Consider the following 18,330-nt stretch of genomic DNA (forward strand, 5'->3'; position numbering starts at 1 on the left):
AAAGAAAGAATTTAGTTAAAAGGACTGTGGAGATTAATCATGGAAAGTTACTGATTATGAAGTACATTTCTCCCTCCAGAGATGAAGCAAAAGGCCCACCCTTTGTTAAAAATATGTGAACTCTCTGGCTGTTTCAGTGGTGACTCTTTCCCAGGACCCCAGTGGCCACCAGTCACAGACACACCCCTACCCCAGGGAGGAGAACTACCCTTGCTGGTTCACCTGACTCTCTCTTTCTGGCATCTTTGCAGATCCACGAGAGCGTGTGAAGGAAGATGACTTAGATGTTGTTCTCAGCCCACAGAGACGCAGCTTTGGAGGGGGCTGCCACGTGACGGCGGCCGTCAGCTCCCGGCGCTCAGGAAGCCCGCTGGAGAAAGACGGCGACGGGCTCCGCCTGCTTGGCGGACGCAGGATCGGCAGCGGGAGGATCATCTCTGCTCGGACCTTTGAGAAGGATCACCGTCTTAGCGAGAAGGACCTGCGAGACTTGAGAGAGAGAGACCGCGAGAGGGACTACAAGGACAAGCGTTTCAGGGTTTGTCTCCTCGATCCTCTGGCACCTCGCGTGTGCACTTCATTTATACCAGTGTGCTGTGTGACGCTGGGTGGACACGGCCCATCTTAGTCTAGAGGGAGGAGCCGTGATGCTGGGTGAACACAGCCCATCCTAGTACAGAGGGAGGAGCCGAGAGCTGGGGTGGGGAGCAGCGTCAGGCCACCACAGAGCATCTTCATCGCGCTACCGAGCATCGCTTAACTCATCAAGACTTGGACTGAGGTAGAAATGCCTTGACTAGAATCTTACTTTTTATTTTGCATTGTGTACTTTTCCAGAGGGAGTTTGTGGATAGTAAGCGTGTCTTTGGTGAGCGTAGAAGAAACGATTCCTACACAGAAGAAGAACCAGAATGGTTCTCAGCTGGACCCACGAGTCAGTCCGAAACCATTGAGCTGACTGGCTTTGATGATAAGATCCTGGAAGAAGACCATAAGGGGAGAAAAAGAACGCGGCGACGAGCAGCCTCTGTGAAGGAAGGTCAGCAAGACCTCTGGGAGGGAAAGCTCACTCTTCTGAAATGAGACATGTTTATAGTTGGCTTAACTACACTTAGAGATAGGCAGCAGTGTTAGAAGTGGCATGTTTTGAACAGTGAAGCTGCTTCCTGTGCGTTAGTTCACTGTGTAGGCCGTACGTCTCCTCAACTTGTGTCCTGCCTGCAGGGCTAAACAGAGCAGTCTCCCCACCCAGTAAGAGCACTGTGTACACGAAAGGGCCCCCCAGAGGTAAGAGTATGTGATAGAAATAATAGGGGTCTCGTTTATTGAGCCTACGTATACTGGACATGCGATAAGCATTTTGTCTATATAATCCTACTTCTAACAACCCTGTGCGGTAGAGGCTGTTGTACCCATCTTAGAGCAAGTGGAGACATAGGTGGCTCCATAGGTGGACGTTGAGGAAGTGAGTAGTGAAGTTGAGCAAGGTGCTCGTGCTTCTGAGCCAGCCTCCCTCATTGTGGTGGTAGGCCTTCCTAGTCAGCTGTCACTTGGCTTCTCCCAAACTCACTTTTTCAGGCACCTCCCTGGCTAAACTAAAGAAGCCAGAGCTGAAGTATGAGGCATGCCTGCTGCAGGGTGGAGCTCATAGTCATGTTCAGGGCAGTGATCAGGCTGGTGGTCTTGGGAGGAAGCAGTGAAGAGGCAAGTGGGCAGCTTGAGAGACTTTGAAGTTAAACTGCCTTTGAGAGATGCTTTTGTCTTGTCTCAGTTAGGTGAAGGCAACGCCACCAAGTGTGATCTGTTCACCTGATTGTAAAGATCAGGCTTCTGGTGAGAAAAAGCCAATCTTTTTCTGAACTAAGATGAAATATGAATTTCAGCCATTGCTGTATCAACAAAGAAGGAACCAAAAGTAGCGAAATATATCAGTAGTGTCACCTCCTCAGCTCACAGATGCAAAAAGAGACAGGCCTGGAAAGAGGTGACAGCGGGGCCCCGGCCCCGTGGGTTGAACGGCAGAGCCTCAGGCAGCATCCAGGGCTCCTGGCTCTGTCACCGGCAGTGGTTAATTGCCCTACCAACCGTCTTTAGGATGAACGTGTCCTGTAGTTGCCTCTTGGCTGCAGGAATGAAAAGACAGGGAGGGCCGATGAGTGCCTTTGAGCCCATTTACAAGTGTATTTTAGCTTTCCATTGAACTCCATGTGTTGAGTTCCTTGCAGGCACATCACAGTGCTAGTATAGCCATCAACAAAACAGATGTGTTCTTTGCCTGCGTGGTTTTAACACAGTGTGTGTTGAGCACCTAGCATAGAGGGCCCAGTGCTAGGTATTGTATATATGGTGATGAATGAAAGTTTGAATATATATTGCACTTACAAACAGAAAAAAATTATCTGGAAGGAGGAAATGGTTAAAGCTCTCCATTGATAGAAAATTTTAATTTGTGTTCTCTCTAATGAAAAATCTGTATTCATTCTGTACTTCCCTGGCTGCCCAGTGGTTAAGACTCCTCCACACTTCCACTGCAGGGGGCATGGGTTCGATCCCTGGTCAGGGAACTGAGATAATCCCACATGCTGCACTGCAAGGCCAAAAAAAGAAAAGCATATGTTCATTCTGAAATATGATAAAACCTAACTTTAATTATCTTTCCTGGGTCCCTGGCTTTGGAGACCATCATAATAAATGGCCAGTTGTGTTCGTCTGCTAGAGCATATTCCTACCCACTCTCAGTTGTTAGACCCAGTTTGCTCTCAAGCTGGCATAAAATTACACACAGGGCACTTCTGCCGCTTGCAAAAGCCATTCATCTGTTAAGAGATGCTCTCATCTCCACACAGGAGAACAGGAGAATCACTAAAGCTTTTCTGTGAGCATTTGAACTAATTTCAGACTCTGCTGGCTCTCATTGTGAAGTAGGCAGACAGGTTCCAGTAGGTTCGATGAGTTAGAAGCTGCTCTAGTGGAAAAGAACACAGACTTGGCACTGATTAGGCTGTTGTTTGCCTTTTCTAGGGTTTGGTTTCTTTGTCTATAAAATGAGGAAACTACCTCCACCGAAGTAGTAGTTTTAGTTAAATGTCAGTCAGCCTCTGCTGTCTGGCAGTATGTGTGTGCTGACCCACTGCCTTGTCCGAGGCACAAAACGCCACCTCGCTGGGGCCTTAGGCCCTCAGGAGGCCCAGGCCCTGAGGGGGCGGGCACCTCTGCCGCCTGGGCACAGCACGGAGCACCACGTGGTGGAGCACTGCTGCCGCCCTGGCTGCCACCCCCGCCTGACAGTCATGACCTGGGTCATGACTCACCTGGGTGAGTGGGTCCCCCCACCTTTCAGTCGCTGTAGCCCCTGCCTTGCTGTCTAGCTTTCTGAAGTGTTGTTGGAACCAAAGCCGACGCTAGCACGTAGCCTCTCTTGGTCTAGAATATCCTGGCTGAGTGATAACGAGACTGCAGGCCTGTGGGGGCCTTTCGAGAGGGGATGGGCACTCTTGTTTCCCCCTAAGAGGACTTCGTGTCTGCTGTGATCTTGACACCATAAGCAGCTCTTCCAGAGGTGCTTTACAGGGAAGGGCTTTGGGAGCTCTGTCCTTCAGCTTAAAAGGTTGAGTTTCCTGCGTCTCTCAGTGCACTTATTTTAAAAGAAAAAAAAAGGGTTTGTTTTTATCTGAAGGATTTTGTTTTATGCCCCGTCCTCTGGCTAAAACTAAGATGTTAGCTTCCCTTATCTTCCCATCCTCACATCTGGACGTAACTGTGTTTTACACGTACCAGGCACTGCACAGTAAGGCAAAGCCGACGAGTCTCATCAGACTTTAATATAGTGTGGTATGTACTCTGAGGGATAGCACACATATTACAGAGAAGGCGGTGATTAATTTTCTGGTAGGGTAAAACTGGGTAGGCAGGACATACGGAATTCCCAGTGAAGGTTTGAACTTTGCCTTGAAGGATGAACTACAGTCAGTAGGCAAGTGAAAATTGCCCTTGGACTAGGTTTCACGTAACTACTCTAACTTAAAGTGTTAATGCAGGCGCATGGGTGAAAGCAGAGCCAAGTCAATTTGGTTCCACTCGTATAAGATATGCTTAAAGATTGTCCTTTTAAAAAAAAAATTAGAAGAAGATCCACTGCATTATGGACAATTTGAAGACGGGGCAGAGGAGGGACCATAGCCCTTGCTGAGTCAAGTTGGTGTTGTGGCTTGGTACTCAGGCTTTCTCCTGCCCTGGCCCCCGTAGGAGCCATACGTGGCAAGTGCTGCACCGGTACAGGAAGTCTGCTTTTAAAGTCACCCGCGGCTCTTCTGCATTCGTGATCGTGCCGAGGCCACCGAATACCTCTGGAGCAGTGTGCTTGATCAGACTGTCTTTGTCCGGTTTTGCTTTCAGGCATAGTCGAGTGCAATGGAGGAGTGGCTGAAGAGGATGAGGTGGAGGTCATCCTCGAACAGGAGCCTGCTGCTGATCAGGAAGTGCCAAGGGAGGCCGTCTTGCCCGAGCAGTCCCCGGGAGAATTTGACTTTAATGAATTCTTTAACCTTGATAAGGTGCCATGCTTGGCTTCGGTGAGTGTAGCAGCATGCTTATAATTAATCACAATTGGATCAGCCAATTGGGATTAAATTTGACCTGAATCTTTAAGATTCTATTTAAAAGTTTTGTTTTGCTAGATGATTGGGAGGTTTTTTTGACTTTTATTCTTAAATATTATTTGAATTTTTGTTGGCTTTGTTTTGAGAGGCTAAGTAGAAATGATTGAGTGAGGATTCTGTACCAGTTAACTCTTTCTCCAGGCTGTTAGCATTGGACTAAGAATTCTTCAGATGTTTAAGAACATTGCTTCTATTTTTAAATAGTCAAGTGTTTGTTGTAAAAAGTTACTGTGGAGGTGGATTTTTATAACTGGTGGTCAGTACCACACTGATCTGCATTCCTCGGGTATGGCTGGTTAGGTGGTACCTGTGTGATGTGATGGTTCTGAAAACCTTTTGTGGAAAGGAACGTGGGACACCATCACTGTTGCTGTTAAACTGCTGAGGTCTAATCTTTCTCGACTTCTAAAATAGAAACAATAAGATATCCCACATCTGCTCTTCGTCCCTGCCCTTGCCCCGTCCCCTTTGACCACTTAGGGATTAGCAATGCTTCATCAAATTTTCAGAGAAAATACGAAACTGTGACCTATGTCCTCAGAACTCTGTAGTTGTTGAAACAGTGCATAGGACTGATGAGATAGAATTTTTAAGGCCATTTGACCAAGAGCAACTGTACATCTTAGACATCATTTATAGGACATGAAATACAGCTAGTAAGTTTGGCCAGTCCTTTAGAATTATTGGTTCACAGACTTTAACTTACTTGACTCCTCAACTACAACTGCTTCCTGGTCGATTATTACATGAGTGGACAAAACTGGGCATGACCAAGCAGGCTGCGCTGTCCTGTCTCCTTTGTCATCTGCCTGCTGCCCAAAGCCTAAAAGATGCCCACCCAGAACAGGTGAGCAGACATTGCATAGCACTCACAGGTGTAGGGCCACAGGTGAGTGCTAGGGCTGCTGCTGCTGCTAAGTCGCTCAGTCGTGTCCGACTCTGTGCGACCCCACAGACGGCAGCCCACCAGGCTCCCCCGTCCCTGGGATTCTCCAGGCAAGAACACTGGAGTGGGTTGCCATTTCCTTCTCCAATGCATGAAAGTGAAAAGTGAAAGTGAAGTTGCTGAGTCTTGTCCTACTCTTTGCGACGCCATGGAATAATGGGCCTATGGAATGCAGCCCACCAGGCTCCTCCGTCCATGGGATTTTCCAGGCAAGAGTGCGCTAGGGCAGTAGAGCTTAAATTCTCTATGGTGAGGACCAGATATTGTTTCCAGTCCACTGAGGACCAATACTTTAGTATAAAGTAAAAATATCACAGCAATGCCAGATGGCTACAAAAGTTTCTAAGCACTTACTGCAACTCTCTGAACTTACCTTATTGTGGACCAGCCTGGCCCAAGACCACACTTGTCCACGGTGCTGGTCAGGAGCAGGTGGAGGGTGGCTGCAAACCAACTGGCAGCTGCCTGGCTTTGCTGCTTAAGTTCTAGCACAGTTTTAACTGTTAGTCTCCTAGTCAGATATCTCGCTTACAGTGAGCTGACTAGTAGTCCTTTGGCTCACTGAGCAGAAGGGTTGCATCCAGATGTGAGTTTAATTTACCTGATATAAAACCGAGTGGTCTTTTCAAATTCTTAGGGGACAGTAATTTTTTTATTTTTACACCAATTGTGTTTAGTGACTTTTTTTTTTGCATTCTCTTAGAAGACAATGGAAATCTTATTGTAAAAAGTTTTCACAGCTAAAGGTCAAAATTTAGAGGCCTGTACTTGGCTCCCACTGTGAGCACCCGTGAAACTTACCTGTGTGTCTTGACAGAGAGAGAATTCAAAGCTGAACGTGTAATGATAGGTAACATGCATGCTGTGCTGTTTTAGGCTCTACATTCAACAGGTCATTTAATCCCCAGAAAAACCTTGTAAGTTAGATTACAACTGTTCCCATTTCATAGATGAGGAAGCAGGCACAGAGAGATTTAAATCACTTTTCTGAAGTCACATAGCTAATAAGTAGTGGAAACTGAATTCTAGTTTTTGTACTTTGAGTTAAGAGTTCTTTACTCCAAATTCCCCACAACTGTACTGCCTATAAAATATAAATGGGAGGAATGGGAACTGAGCACCGTCTTATCCTTTAGCCTCACCCTCAACCAAAACTTGGTTAATTCTGAATAGGAACCTAGGCTAGGAATTCTCTCCAGGTTTTTCATGGAGGTACTTACTCACTAAGGTATGTATTCTACAATAGGTTCACTTAAAAGCAAAGCTGGGATCAGTAAAAAGAGATGCTCTGTTTGTGCTTTATAAACAACTAGACTCATAATTCTCAGAAAATGACCAATCAGTTGGGGAAGATAAGGGCAATATAATGTTTGAATATCAACAGACAAATTATATAAAATGTTTGAGATAGTACCTGGCACTTAGGCCCCATAAATATTGGGTAGAAATTGGCATAAAGAGAATTGCACCTATATTTGTAAGTTATATTTACTAGCATTACAATACATTAGAAGCTGACAGCCACAAAAATCTGTACAAAATGAAAATTTGGATCAATGTGCAAATAATTTCAGTCAAATAAATAATGAAAAATAATTTGATTTTAGATCTGCACCTCTTAACCACAGAGCCTGACACACTACAAGTACATAGAACTGTCAAATGAAGGAAAACGAAATCAAGACAGAAATCCTAAATCACTTAGTGATGAACAGGAATGAGACAAAGAAAAACCTTGGTGGTATAGTCAAAAGTATGCTAAGAAGAAAACAGGTAGCCTTAAATGCATTCATTAGAAATCCAAAGAAAAATCAAACTAGAATGAAGCAAATACAAAAATATAGACGTTTCAATGAAAGTGGAAAGTAAGAAAAGCATTGATCAGTAAAAGCTAGTAATTGTCAAAGAGCAAAAATATTTCACAGTATCTGTATCAGCATAATATGAATCCTAGGATATGAGCAGTCTAAACAACCTCTGACAGACCAAACTAGCAGTCGTATGGGTGACTTTAAACATGCTATTAAAAATGTCTAGAAGGAGCATTTGAAACATACCAGACTGCAGTTCACAGCCTCCTCAAAGACTTGATTAGAGGAGGATGTGGGATGTAGCAGCATTCAGCTGAGCATTGTAGCATCCCAGCTGGCCCTGTGGTAAAAATGACTGACCAGATTGACTCTTAGGATTCTTTTTGGCTTCAAAATGTTCTAGTTCTTGAAATTGGCATTTCCAGTAAACATGAGTAAAAGCGACTTTGTTTCTGCGTATGTTTTAGCTATAATAAAACTAAGCTTCTCTAACAAAGTTGGTCACTGATCAAAGTATGGAAATGAGTTTCTCAACACTTACTGTCAAATCCTTAGAAAATATCCAGATACCTTATATTCACTTTCTTTACTTTTTCACGTTTTTCCTGTGTATCTTCTGGCTTTTCTCCTATACAGTACGATCAGAGGAAATAAAAACAAAGTACAGTGCTAAGCTATTTTTGCTGTTTGTAAAATTTCAAACTCTTTCTAAAATTAAAATATTTTAAATAGCTGTAGCTTTTATTTTTAAAAATAACCATTTTTCACCAAGGCGGTTGTGTTTTGGGTACAGTTCCCAATTTTTCACAGTGAAACATCACTTTATAATGTTTATCTTAAAATTTAATGATTGCAAATTAGTACACTTGAAAGTCGGCATTATTCAAGGTGTGAGAGTTTACAAGTGGAATGTGATTGAATCTGCTGAACAATACCTGCGAAGACAGAAGTATGAGTTCTAGATTTCAGATAAAACAAAGTCCCTAACTCCGTCATATATGTACAAGTCTTGGGGAAAAACCTGTTTGCTGTTTATGCCTTATCGTCAAGAATGGGCCTCATTTTTGGATTGATATTTGCTTTATCTTGTCTTTTCTAAATATTGATCAGAGCACTGCATAAAGATCAATTTGGGTATTTAATTAGATTTATAATAGGGTATAACTGAAAATTTCTTTCCAAAAAATGCTTAAATCTAGTTTTCAAGAAGGACTGGTAATAGAAATTACTGTTAAGAAACACTGTTGAAAAATTATTTCTGATCATAATGCATCATTTAATCACTCTTATTAAACCAAAAACTATGGAGGTCAGATTTAAAAGAAAACAAACACCTGAAACTTTCCATGAAGTTCAAACAGATATTAGAGATCATTTAAAAGTCTGTCTTTCACATTTTGACACTTCTTAAACTTTGACTTGGAAATATGAGCTCTGCTTTTTTAGCTTTTGGGTTCTGAAATTAGCAGCATTGGATTTCACGGTGTTTATTACAACCTTGAGGGTGTTGAAGTTTGAAGCAAGGGTTTTCTTTCATCAGCTCTCCACACCTGATGCTTAGTTAAAGGCCACTCAAGGTTGGCAGCGGAATGCTTTACTTTGGTGCTGATTTTGATTTTGAAACTGTGCCCTCTTAGAACATTCATGGATTTTCTAATGAGGCAAATGATAGAAAATCAGAACACTTTCTGTGGCAAAGAGGTTTTGCTTTATATGCTTAGAGAATACATGGTTATGCCCAAGTTTGGGTTACTCAGAAACGATCCAGGAGGGGAAGAGAAGTTAAAGATGTTCAAAATCCTAAGTTCTGAGGGTGTTTGCCTTCAGGTCAGCAGCATCAAAGGAAGTTTCAAAGTAAGTGACCCTTCCTTAAATTTTGAACCTTCTTGTCCTTTTCACCTGGAAACTGTTATCTTAGCTTCTTTCATTTCTCCCTTTAGATGATAGAAGATGTTTTGGGAGAAGGTTCAGTCTCCGCCAGTCGGTTCAGTAGGTGGTTCTCTAACCCGAGCCGATCAGGAAGCCGATCCAGCAGCCTTGGGTCAACACCTCATGAAGAACTGGAGAGACTTGCAGGTACAGTTGCTTCAGATTCTGTCCTGGACATAGACTTGAGCTTTCCTTAATATGGTTCATTTCATCCTTATTAGTCAGGGGTCCATTAGCATTCATGGGTTTCTGGATACTGAAAAATACCCTTCAATTTGTGTCATTTTAACATTGTTGAAGATGTGTTTCTGTGCTTTTTTGAAGACCAGTTAATTATACATATATTACCTTGCCATGTTAGGTCTGGAACAAGCCATACTCTCTCCTGGACAGAACTCGGGGAACTATTTTGCTCCTATACCATTAGAAGACCATGCCGAAACTAAAGTGGATATTCTAGAAATGCTACAGAAAGCCAAAGTGGATTTAAAGCCTCTCCTTTCCAGCCTTTCTGCAAATAAAGAAAAGCTTAAAGAGAGCTGTAAGTGTCTGTTAGAGTCTGTTTTAGGTATTTAAAACATTTGGATGCTCAGTCTTAATTAAGGCAGAATCAGTTCTAACAGACTGCTATTTCATCAAAAGTCAAATAGATGGTGGGTTTTGTTTAATGTTCTTCAAAAACACTTATCAAACAGTACCACCTCTTTTGAGAATCTACCAGATCAGCAGGTCATTGAACTCTGTGGCAAGAACTCTTCTTCTAAGTCCTGCTCACCTGGAGCCTGAGTAGAGCCCTCCAGTGAATATTCAGTCCTCCTGAGCATAACTTGGCAGCTGCTCACACCTCTGCCCTGGGTTGCCGTGTTCTTGCTTAGGTTATAAGCCCTGAACATGCAGCCTTGATGCTAGAATAACCATCGTGCAGGTAGCACTCTCGTTCTTGTTGGGCTGTCTGGGATTCCTGTCCCTCATCACGAGTCTCCAGAAGACTCTTTATAATAGACATCCTCCTGCAGGATCTCGGTGCCTTCAGTTTGTCTGTATTTGTTACCAGTCTTTCCTGACAACTTCAGTTCAACTGTGAAATAAATCATTTTCACCTTATCCACCACAGAGTACAAAGAGAGTTCCTACCACATATTCCTTTGCTTGGCTGAACCTAGACTTTCTCAACCTTTCAGCACATTCAGGGGTTGTGCTTTCCGTGGAGGAGGTGGAAGCAGGGCTCAAGGGCTTGAAGGTTGACCAGCAAGTGAAGAATTCGACTCCCTTTATGGCAGAACATTTAGAGGAGACCCTGAGTACTGTGGCCAGCAATCGACAGCTCAAAAAAGGACGGCGATATGACTGCGTTCAACAAGCTAGTGAGCACCATGAAGGCAAGTGGGACTTTGCCTTCTCAGCCTAAAGTCAGTGTAAGTATTTGGCACAGACCCCAGCCTTTTCTCCTTTTCTCTCTTTCTATTCCACGTCCCATCCAATAAATGGATTTTTTAAAAGGTACTCTGAGTAAGTTGGAAATTCTTTAGTAGTCACTTGATCCTCGATGCTTTTGTGTCTTCTCCAATTAGCACTGTTCTGTTGTTACTTGAGAAAGCAGGTTTATCTGTATGTATTGTGCATGACAGTAGAGAGACTGATGGATTCAGATATGACTTGCTTATCTTAACTCAGTGCTTAAAAAAAATGGTGTAAAAATACCTTTAGGGATGAACTCTAGAGAGAGTTTTCTGTTTCTTCAGCTGTTTGCTGTTGTTTAGTCGCTAAGTCGTGTCTGACTCTTCTGCAACCTCGTGAACTATAGTCTGCCAGGCTCCTTTGTCCATGGGATCTCCCAGCGAGAATACTGCAGTGGGTTGCCATTCCTTCTCCAGGGGATCTTCCCTCCCCAGGGATGGAACCTGCATCTCCTGCATTGGAGGATTCTTTACCATTGAGCCACCAGGGAAGCCCTTATTCAGCTACTTAAGTTAAAATAATGTTACCATATTTTTATAGTAAAATCTTTTCACTACTCCTAATTGCTCCCAGATACCTGGGATTATTTGCTTTCTTGATTAGGTAGTTGACAGATATACATGGCATTTGTAAAGTATCTAAGATGGATTTTTCAAGACAGTTGCATTCTGTTTATTTATTAATAGAAAAAGCTGTGACTCCAAACTTATAAAACACCTTTAGGCATGAAGTTGGGTTACAAGGTGATTGTATGTCAGTAAATTACAGGTGTGTAGCCTACACTAGTCTTCCGCATAACACATTTAGAGGGTGCCTCTTAGCCACCGTCTGTGTGTTACTATTGCTAACCCTTGATGATTACAGAGTGAAAGGGAAATAGTAAATCAAATAATATTAATTAAAAAAAAACAAAAAACATAGACTTATTCTAGTTGCTAAGTTATCGCAAATTTACCAAATTGAGTTTTGCCTGTTTTTCTTGACACCTTCTTGTCTGGGAACTACTGGTTAACCATGGGGGAAGCATGTGTTTCATTGTGCCTGGTACCAGGGGAGAATCAGCTGGTACCTGGTACCAGCTGATTTTTGATATTTTGAATCTGACTAGCTGTTAGTGATAAATCCTAACAGAGATACCATTGTTCCTGGCCTACCTACCTGACTCTCTACCTCCAGAAGGGGACATTGCAGATAGGTAGAGTTATTCCTGTGTATCTGACCACACCATGCCAGTTACAGGGGAATGTTCCTTGTAAGCTGCTTTAAATAATTTCCATGCAAGGAACTATTAGATGTAAATGCTCTCAAATGAGGACCAGATCACTTGGCTGTAAACAGTCCTGCTCTGCTTTCTTGTTACCTTCTGTCTTGGTGATTAGGTGCTGACCACAGCAGGGTGGGTCAAATCTTGTAAATAGCTTCTTTTAGTCTTAGTAAAGAAATGGGAGCGGGGGTGGGGGTGGGTTCAACTGTTTACCCAATGATGCTTTTGAACATTTTGTTTTAGATATGATTCTAGGATTTGATATTAACACAGTTGCCCCTAAGCTGTGAAGATAACTTGCTTGATGTTGGGGGTTCAGTGCTCTGAAATATATCTGGCTTCAGCTGAGGGAATGAGCCTCAGACAGATGCATAAAGGAGTGGATGATAGGCAAAGGGGAACATAAACTCAATCTAGAAAAACAACAACAAGGAAATAATCTATGAAGTGCACCAGGCATCATCCCAAAATACTGCTTAATTTGCATGTTGCTGTTTGTCAGGGACTGCTTCCAAGCCGTTAGTTACTACAGCTGTGTGTGTTGCATATACTATTTCTGATCTGCCTCCAGCCATTTTGGTTCAGTCATATTGTTTATCCCCAAAAGAGGACATATCGGTTCAGTCTAAACTCTATTCCAAATTAAGTTGTAGACTCTATCCTCCAGATATAGCAAGCCATCTAGTATAAAGTTGTGCGTTTGTTTTTGTTAGTTGGAATTAAATGACTCTTGAGGAGATCTTATTAAAATCACTTACAGTCCTTTCCAATTCCAAAACCAACAATGAAACACTTGCATATTTGGGGCTGTTTGTCATGCCTGAGGACACTGCTGTGGACCTTCACAGGTCCAGCTGGTAGAAGGGAAACTTGACAGAGAAACACTTCAAGCAGAGCTAAACGGACACACAAGGGTTTTCTGAAGCACCAGAGGTAATATAAGTTGGATGCAAAGTATAACTGCTACTGCATTAAAAGAATTGAAAGTGGAAGATTTTAATTTCGCCCTGAATAGGAGACCCACTTTGGAATAGCTGCTTAAAAATAATAAAATTTAAATTTACTAAAATATGAAACTGAAATATGATGATTTTGGCTGAACTCACATTTTTTTGATACCATCTATGATCTGTAAATCTTGTTAAAGATAATAGCTAGCAAAGGTTGCCGTGAACATTAAAATCTGTAAATTATCAAAATTTCCTACTTGTGGCTTCTTACTAAAGTGTTCCCCCATTTCGCCATTTTCTTTTTCCCTTCTTTTGGATGCAATGTTAGAAATAGTGAAATGGACTTAGGGTTACCAGAGAGGAAAAGACCTTGTCTGAGGGTCTCTGAGTGGACTTTGCATATATATGTGAAAATTCTTCCTGTTCCAAGATCTCTGGGACCTGTGTGACAAGTGGGGCAAGTTGATCTAAGTTTTCTGTGATTTGGATATCATTCTGCTGTTAAGTGCCAACTCCCTGGGGAGTTTTTAATGCTTCCTTGTGGTCCCCAATTAATCTATAAGTTAAGTATGTGAGAAGGTTAAAACCAGTTTTCCTTTGACTTTTTTAGCGAACCCTTGAAAGCCATTTGATGTCCCCTGCTGAGATTCCAGGCCAGCCTGTCCCTAAGAACATCTTGCAGGTACTTAACAATCTTATACCGAGGCCTTGGAGTCCTGAACAGTAGTCCTCCAAACTGGTTTTGTGTAGTGGGCCAGCTTTGGGCCGTAGAGAATGATCCATGTTGCCTGGCAATGAAGGATACGGTTTTGCTGCCTGACATAGTTCTCTGTAGCTATAAATGTGGGGTGGGTTGGTGGGTAAAAAAGATGATCGAGTAAAGCCTTGGTTTCCCGTTTGCAGGTTTGCAATTTCTGTGGAAATTTAAAGTATCTAACCTATATCTATAGCACTAACTTAAAGGAAATCTTGGTAGCTGAACGTTCAGAGAAATTCATTGCATGTACATGTACCAAGTCCTTCAGTGAAGCAGGAGGGAGATTCATCATTGGCTTCCAAATTCATAATCCACAGCCTCTGACTAGGAGGAAGAAAGGACTAGGTTTGTTCACAAGGATTTGACTTTTCTGCCTTTAGGAACTTCTGGGCCCACCTGTTCAGAGACCTGCTTCTTCCAATCTCCTGAGTGGCCTTATGGGGAGCCTGGAGCCTACGACATCATTACTGGGCCAGAGAGCACCCTCTCCTCCATTGTCACAGGTGTTTCAGACGAGAGCAGCCTCAGCAGACTATCTTCGTCCCAGAATACCATCACCAATTGGTAAATGCTCTTGTGCATAGGTGTCCATCTGTCATTTCCCTTCTCCTTCCCCTAGGGTATACCCATCTCCTAAAACTGGCAAAGTCTTTTTCATTGGTACCCTGAAGAGTTTAAAAAGAAATGTGCTGACTTGTTACGCTTTTTTCAGGGGGTGGTAAGGACACAAGTGGAAGATAATTACCCAGCTGCCCTTCTGGATAAATAGGTTTATGTCACAGTTTTGTATTTTTTTCTCTGGAGAACTAAATTGGATCCAGCTCTTTAGTCATCTTCCTTATTGGGAAAATTCAACTGAAAAAAATTAATTTGGCTCCTTAGGTTTTTCCTTCATGGAGAAGTCAGACTAGTGGCTCTCTGCCAACCTGATGAAGCTATACACAACCAACTGTGAGGTATTACGGCTGATTCAGAACATGAATGGGAGAAGCACTTCCAGAAAGCTGTGTTAGCAAAAGTGTTGTGCAGAATCTGTGTTCCTGTACCCTCGACCACTCTATGCTGCTGGCTGTTCTGACCCCTGCCAATTATATTGTGAGAGAAAGTTTTTGTAATCTTTCCGCAGTTAGGGAGATCTAATGGAAACAGTGTGAATCTCAGAACACTGGTGTCTGCTTTGGTACCAGCTGGTGTGGTTACAGAGAGCCAGATCACTGGCTAGAAAAGCTCTTCTCTCCCAGATAGAGGTCTCGGCTCTGAAGAGACAGCTTAGTGGGGGATGGATACCCCAGCAGCTTGAATCATTAAGTGCTCAGATAGAGGTCCGTGAGGTCCCCACTGTAGGGGCACGGAAGAAGAGCGACATCATCAGCCCAGGAAGTCAGTCCTTCATGAAAGAGATGATGCTCAGCAAGGCGCATCATGTAGTAGAGATAATGCCTCTGAGGGACAGGTGCTCTCTTGACACGCCCTGAATCTGTAACCTTCCCAACAGGTTTCACGTCAGGACCACAGCAGCTTCTCGGAGATCCATTCCAAGGCATGCGCAAGCCCATGAGCCCAGTCACGGCCCAGGTCTGGCTGAGTTTTTCTCAAACTTGTTTGCTTTCCACCCTTGTTGTTGCTTGTGGGATACAGAATTAAGTGGCTGTAATGCTTGAAAGTGGTTTTGAACTGTAACTCAGGCTCAGTGAAGGCTAGAAAACTGGTGAAGTTATTGCATCATATAAAGTCATAAATCACTAACATCCAGTTCAGTGGATGGCAGCACAGTTTAGGCAGGTTTGCAGTATCTTAGTTTCTCTTAGCTGCTGCTTAAAACATACCTCTTCTGAAAGATCAAAGAGAGACCTTTGTAGAAGGTGCACTGGCTGTCATTCTGCTGACTCCCACTCTGCCACATCTGTCCAGCAGATGAGCCAGCTGGAATTGCAACAGGCAGCTTTGGAGGGGCTGGCCGTGCCACATGACCTCGCGGTGCAGGCAGCAAACTTCTACCAGCCTGGTTTTGGCAAACCGCAGGTGGACAGAACCAGAGATGGATTCAGAAACAGGTAAATTTCTAATCCTACCCTTGAGATTTGCAAATGAATTATCCACAGTATCATTTCTGTTGTACACACTGATACACTGTACAACACATGGTGACAAGTCTTACCTACCGAGTGTTCAGTAGAGGAAATTGTATAATTGAATTCTGTTGCAGGGGCATAGGCTTTTCATCCTATATAATTTTATTTATACTCTTCATTTAAAGGATTCATTTTTACAGATGAAGCTGGCATAGCTACTTATTTGCAGTTATACTTATGAAATGATGGAACGTAAAACTCCACCTTGCTTCCTCACCCTCAGGCTCCTTGTTGAGTATCAAACTGTCCCTTGAGTCAGGTTTGTTGATCAAATAGTTCCTGACTTCACTCTCCTCCCATCCTCCCCAGCAGTTTCAACAGGCAGTGAAATGAAATGAACCATAAGTTGGGGAAGAAAGAGTAGCAATATTGTCCTTTTTTTAATTGTAAAATAAAACAGGCAGAAAACTGCATGAAGCAAATGTATAGCTTGTTGTAAGGCAGACTCCCTTGTCAGCTCCCCAGAAGCCATCCCTGTGCCTTGTCCCAATACCCCTTTCTCCAGAAGTGACCATTGTCCAGTCTCTAAAAGAAAAGTAGTCACCACCTTCATATTCTTAGTTTTATCACCAAAGTGGGCATCCTTAAACACAGTACTCCCACCGTATATAGTATTTGGTACTTGAAACTTACTTGTTTTGATGTGATTATTAAAAATGCTGCCTCAGTGTCTTACTTTATCTGGTCATATGTTGGCACTTTCAGAAAGCACTGGAACTAGTAAGCACCCTGTCCTCTTGCATAAATGTGCCCACCCTGAGAGAGCCCTCCAGGCTGTACAGAGAGCTCACAGCTGCTCTGCTGAGCCCCTTCACTGGACTTCTCTCTACAGCATAGCAGTTTGTTGACCTTCAAAGCACTTTAGATATCCACAACTTAATTTGCTCTTGGCAACAACTCTGTGAGGTAGATGGGGTAAAGAACGGCATTTGACAGATACAGACACAGGTTTTTCAAATGTGACTTAGTTGAAAGCAGCAGGTAGATCCAAGACAGTGTCAATTTTTGGATCAGATGGTAGGCCCTCCCTGCCTGTACACTCTGTGTACAGTCGTGGCCCCCAACAGACACGGTTTCTCCTTGTCTTGCCTGTTTTTTAGCTCTTAGTCACTCAGAATACTCTCTCCCCTCGCTGTCTTACTTGGTCTCAGTGTGGCAGCACTGGGGCTTCCCTGATACAGACTGGAAGGCAGCCAGGAGTTTAGGGTTCCCTTCTGCTTATGAGTCAGTGAACTTCAGAATCATTGACTGTCCTGAGGCTTTGGCCTTTGCAGTACAAGGTCTGACATCACTGAAATGCAGTGAAGCTTTGATTAGCCAGTGAGCTCATGTAATTCATTCTTCTCTCAGCCTGTGTGGTCATCAACTCTTTCCTGTTTTCTTCCAAGAGAGAATAAGTAGAAAGTCTGGGGAGAGAAGGAAGTCTGCTCTTTTAAACTTTATTTGGGAGGCCCGGGGCCAGCCCTGTGTACAGACCCAGAGTGGCAGGGAATGCTCCGGGTGACTGGGTCCTGAAAGTAGCTCAGTCCTGGTGCCCTGTCTGACTTGACCTGGTGTCTCTCAGAGCCTCAGTTCTGTGCCAGGGACTGTAGTACTTGGTGTTGCTCCCTGCCCTACAGAATGCAGGCCCTCTCCAGCCTGCCTCACTGGCATAGTCAGCAACAAACTACACATCTGCCCTGGATAACCCTGCACTCCCAAGACCTTCCCATGTCCCTGTACTTGTCCCCTCTGCCCCTCGCTTTCCCATTGTACTCTGCTGGTACCCTTGACATGCCACGTTTGCCCTAGATTAGTATCTCCCTCATTAGATGACAGCTCTTACAAGACCCAGGACTATGTGTCATTAAGCTTTTGTCTCTCCTCAGAACTTGGCATATAGTTTTGCACATGTTAGACACTTATTAAATGCTTGGGAAATTGAAGAAAGGAAATGGGATGTTTCCTGGGCTGGCCTTGAGTTTTATGCAGTTTAAACTTGGAGTTTGAGCAGCTAGGGACTCACACGGATAACTGGTTTTTGTTTACAGGCAACAGCGAGTGACCAAGTCACCAGCACCCGTGCACCGAGGGAATTCCTCTTCCCCTGCCCCAGCCGCCTCCATCACAAGCATGGTCAGTGACCTCTGCCCTTATGAATGACTCCTAGGCTTCTCCCTGCTTGGCTGCTCCTGTGTCACTAGGTACCCCAAATTCTCCTAGAGCGCCTTCCACAGGAGTCAGTGATGTAATAGACGTTTACACGTGCCTGTTAATTAGGGCCTCCCCTTTCAGGATGTAGTCTCTTAGGATTCTAAGTTCTAGTGAAGCCCCCATGTTGGGGAAAGTGTGTTCCAGCAGACAGAAGAGTCAGGGCCAGGGCATACAGGGTGGTGTGGTATGTTCCGATGAATGATCACTGGAGTGGGGAGCAGAAGAGGGATGA

General features: G+C 43.6%; 1 protein-coding gene across 1 annotated transcript in view; it reads left to right on the forward strand.

Moving 5' to 3' along the window:
- The window catches only part of EIF4ENIF1 (eukaryotic translation initiation factor 4E nuclear import factor 1), a 39,031-nt gene that overhangs the window by 16,403 nt on the left and 4,298 nt on the right, over window positions 1-18,330 (forward strand). Inside the window, 12 exon segments of the mRNA XM_070385822.1 lie at window positions 252-538; window positions 838-1,039; window positions 4,396-4,571; window positions 9,356-9,491; window positions 9,706-9,885; window positions 10,526-10,671; window positions 10,673-10,759; window positions 13,627-13,698; window positions 14,154-14,337; window positions 15,269-15,348; window positions 15,685-15,827; window positions 17,936-18,020. Of these exon segments, the coding sequence (XP_070241923.1) occupies window positions 252-538; window positions 838-1,039; window positions 4,396-4,571; window positions 9,356-9,491; window positions 9,706-9,885; window positions 10,526-10,671; window positions 10,673-10,759; window positions 13,627-13,698; window positions 14,154-14,337; window positions 15,269-15,348; window positions 15,685-15,827; window positions 17,936-18,020 (1,778 nt within the window).

Source organism: Bos mutus, chromosome 17 (assembly GCF_027580195.1).
Source record: "Bos mutus isolate GX-2022 chromosome 17, NWIPB_WYAK_1.1, whole genome shotgun sequence".
NCBI lineage: Eukaryota > Metazoa > Chordata > Mammalia > Artiodactyla > Bovidae > Bos > Bos mutus.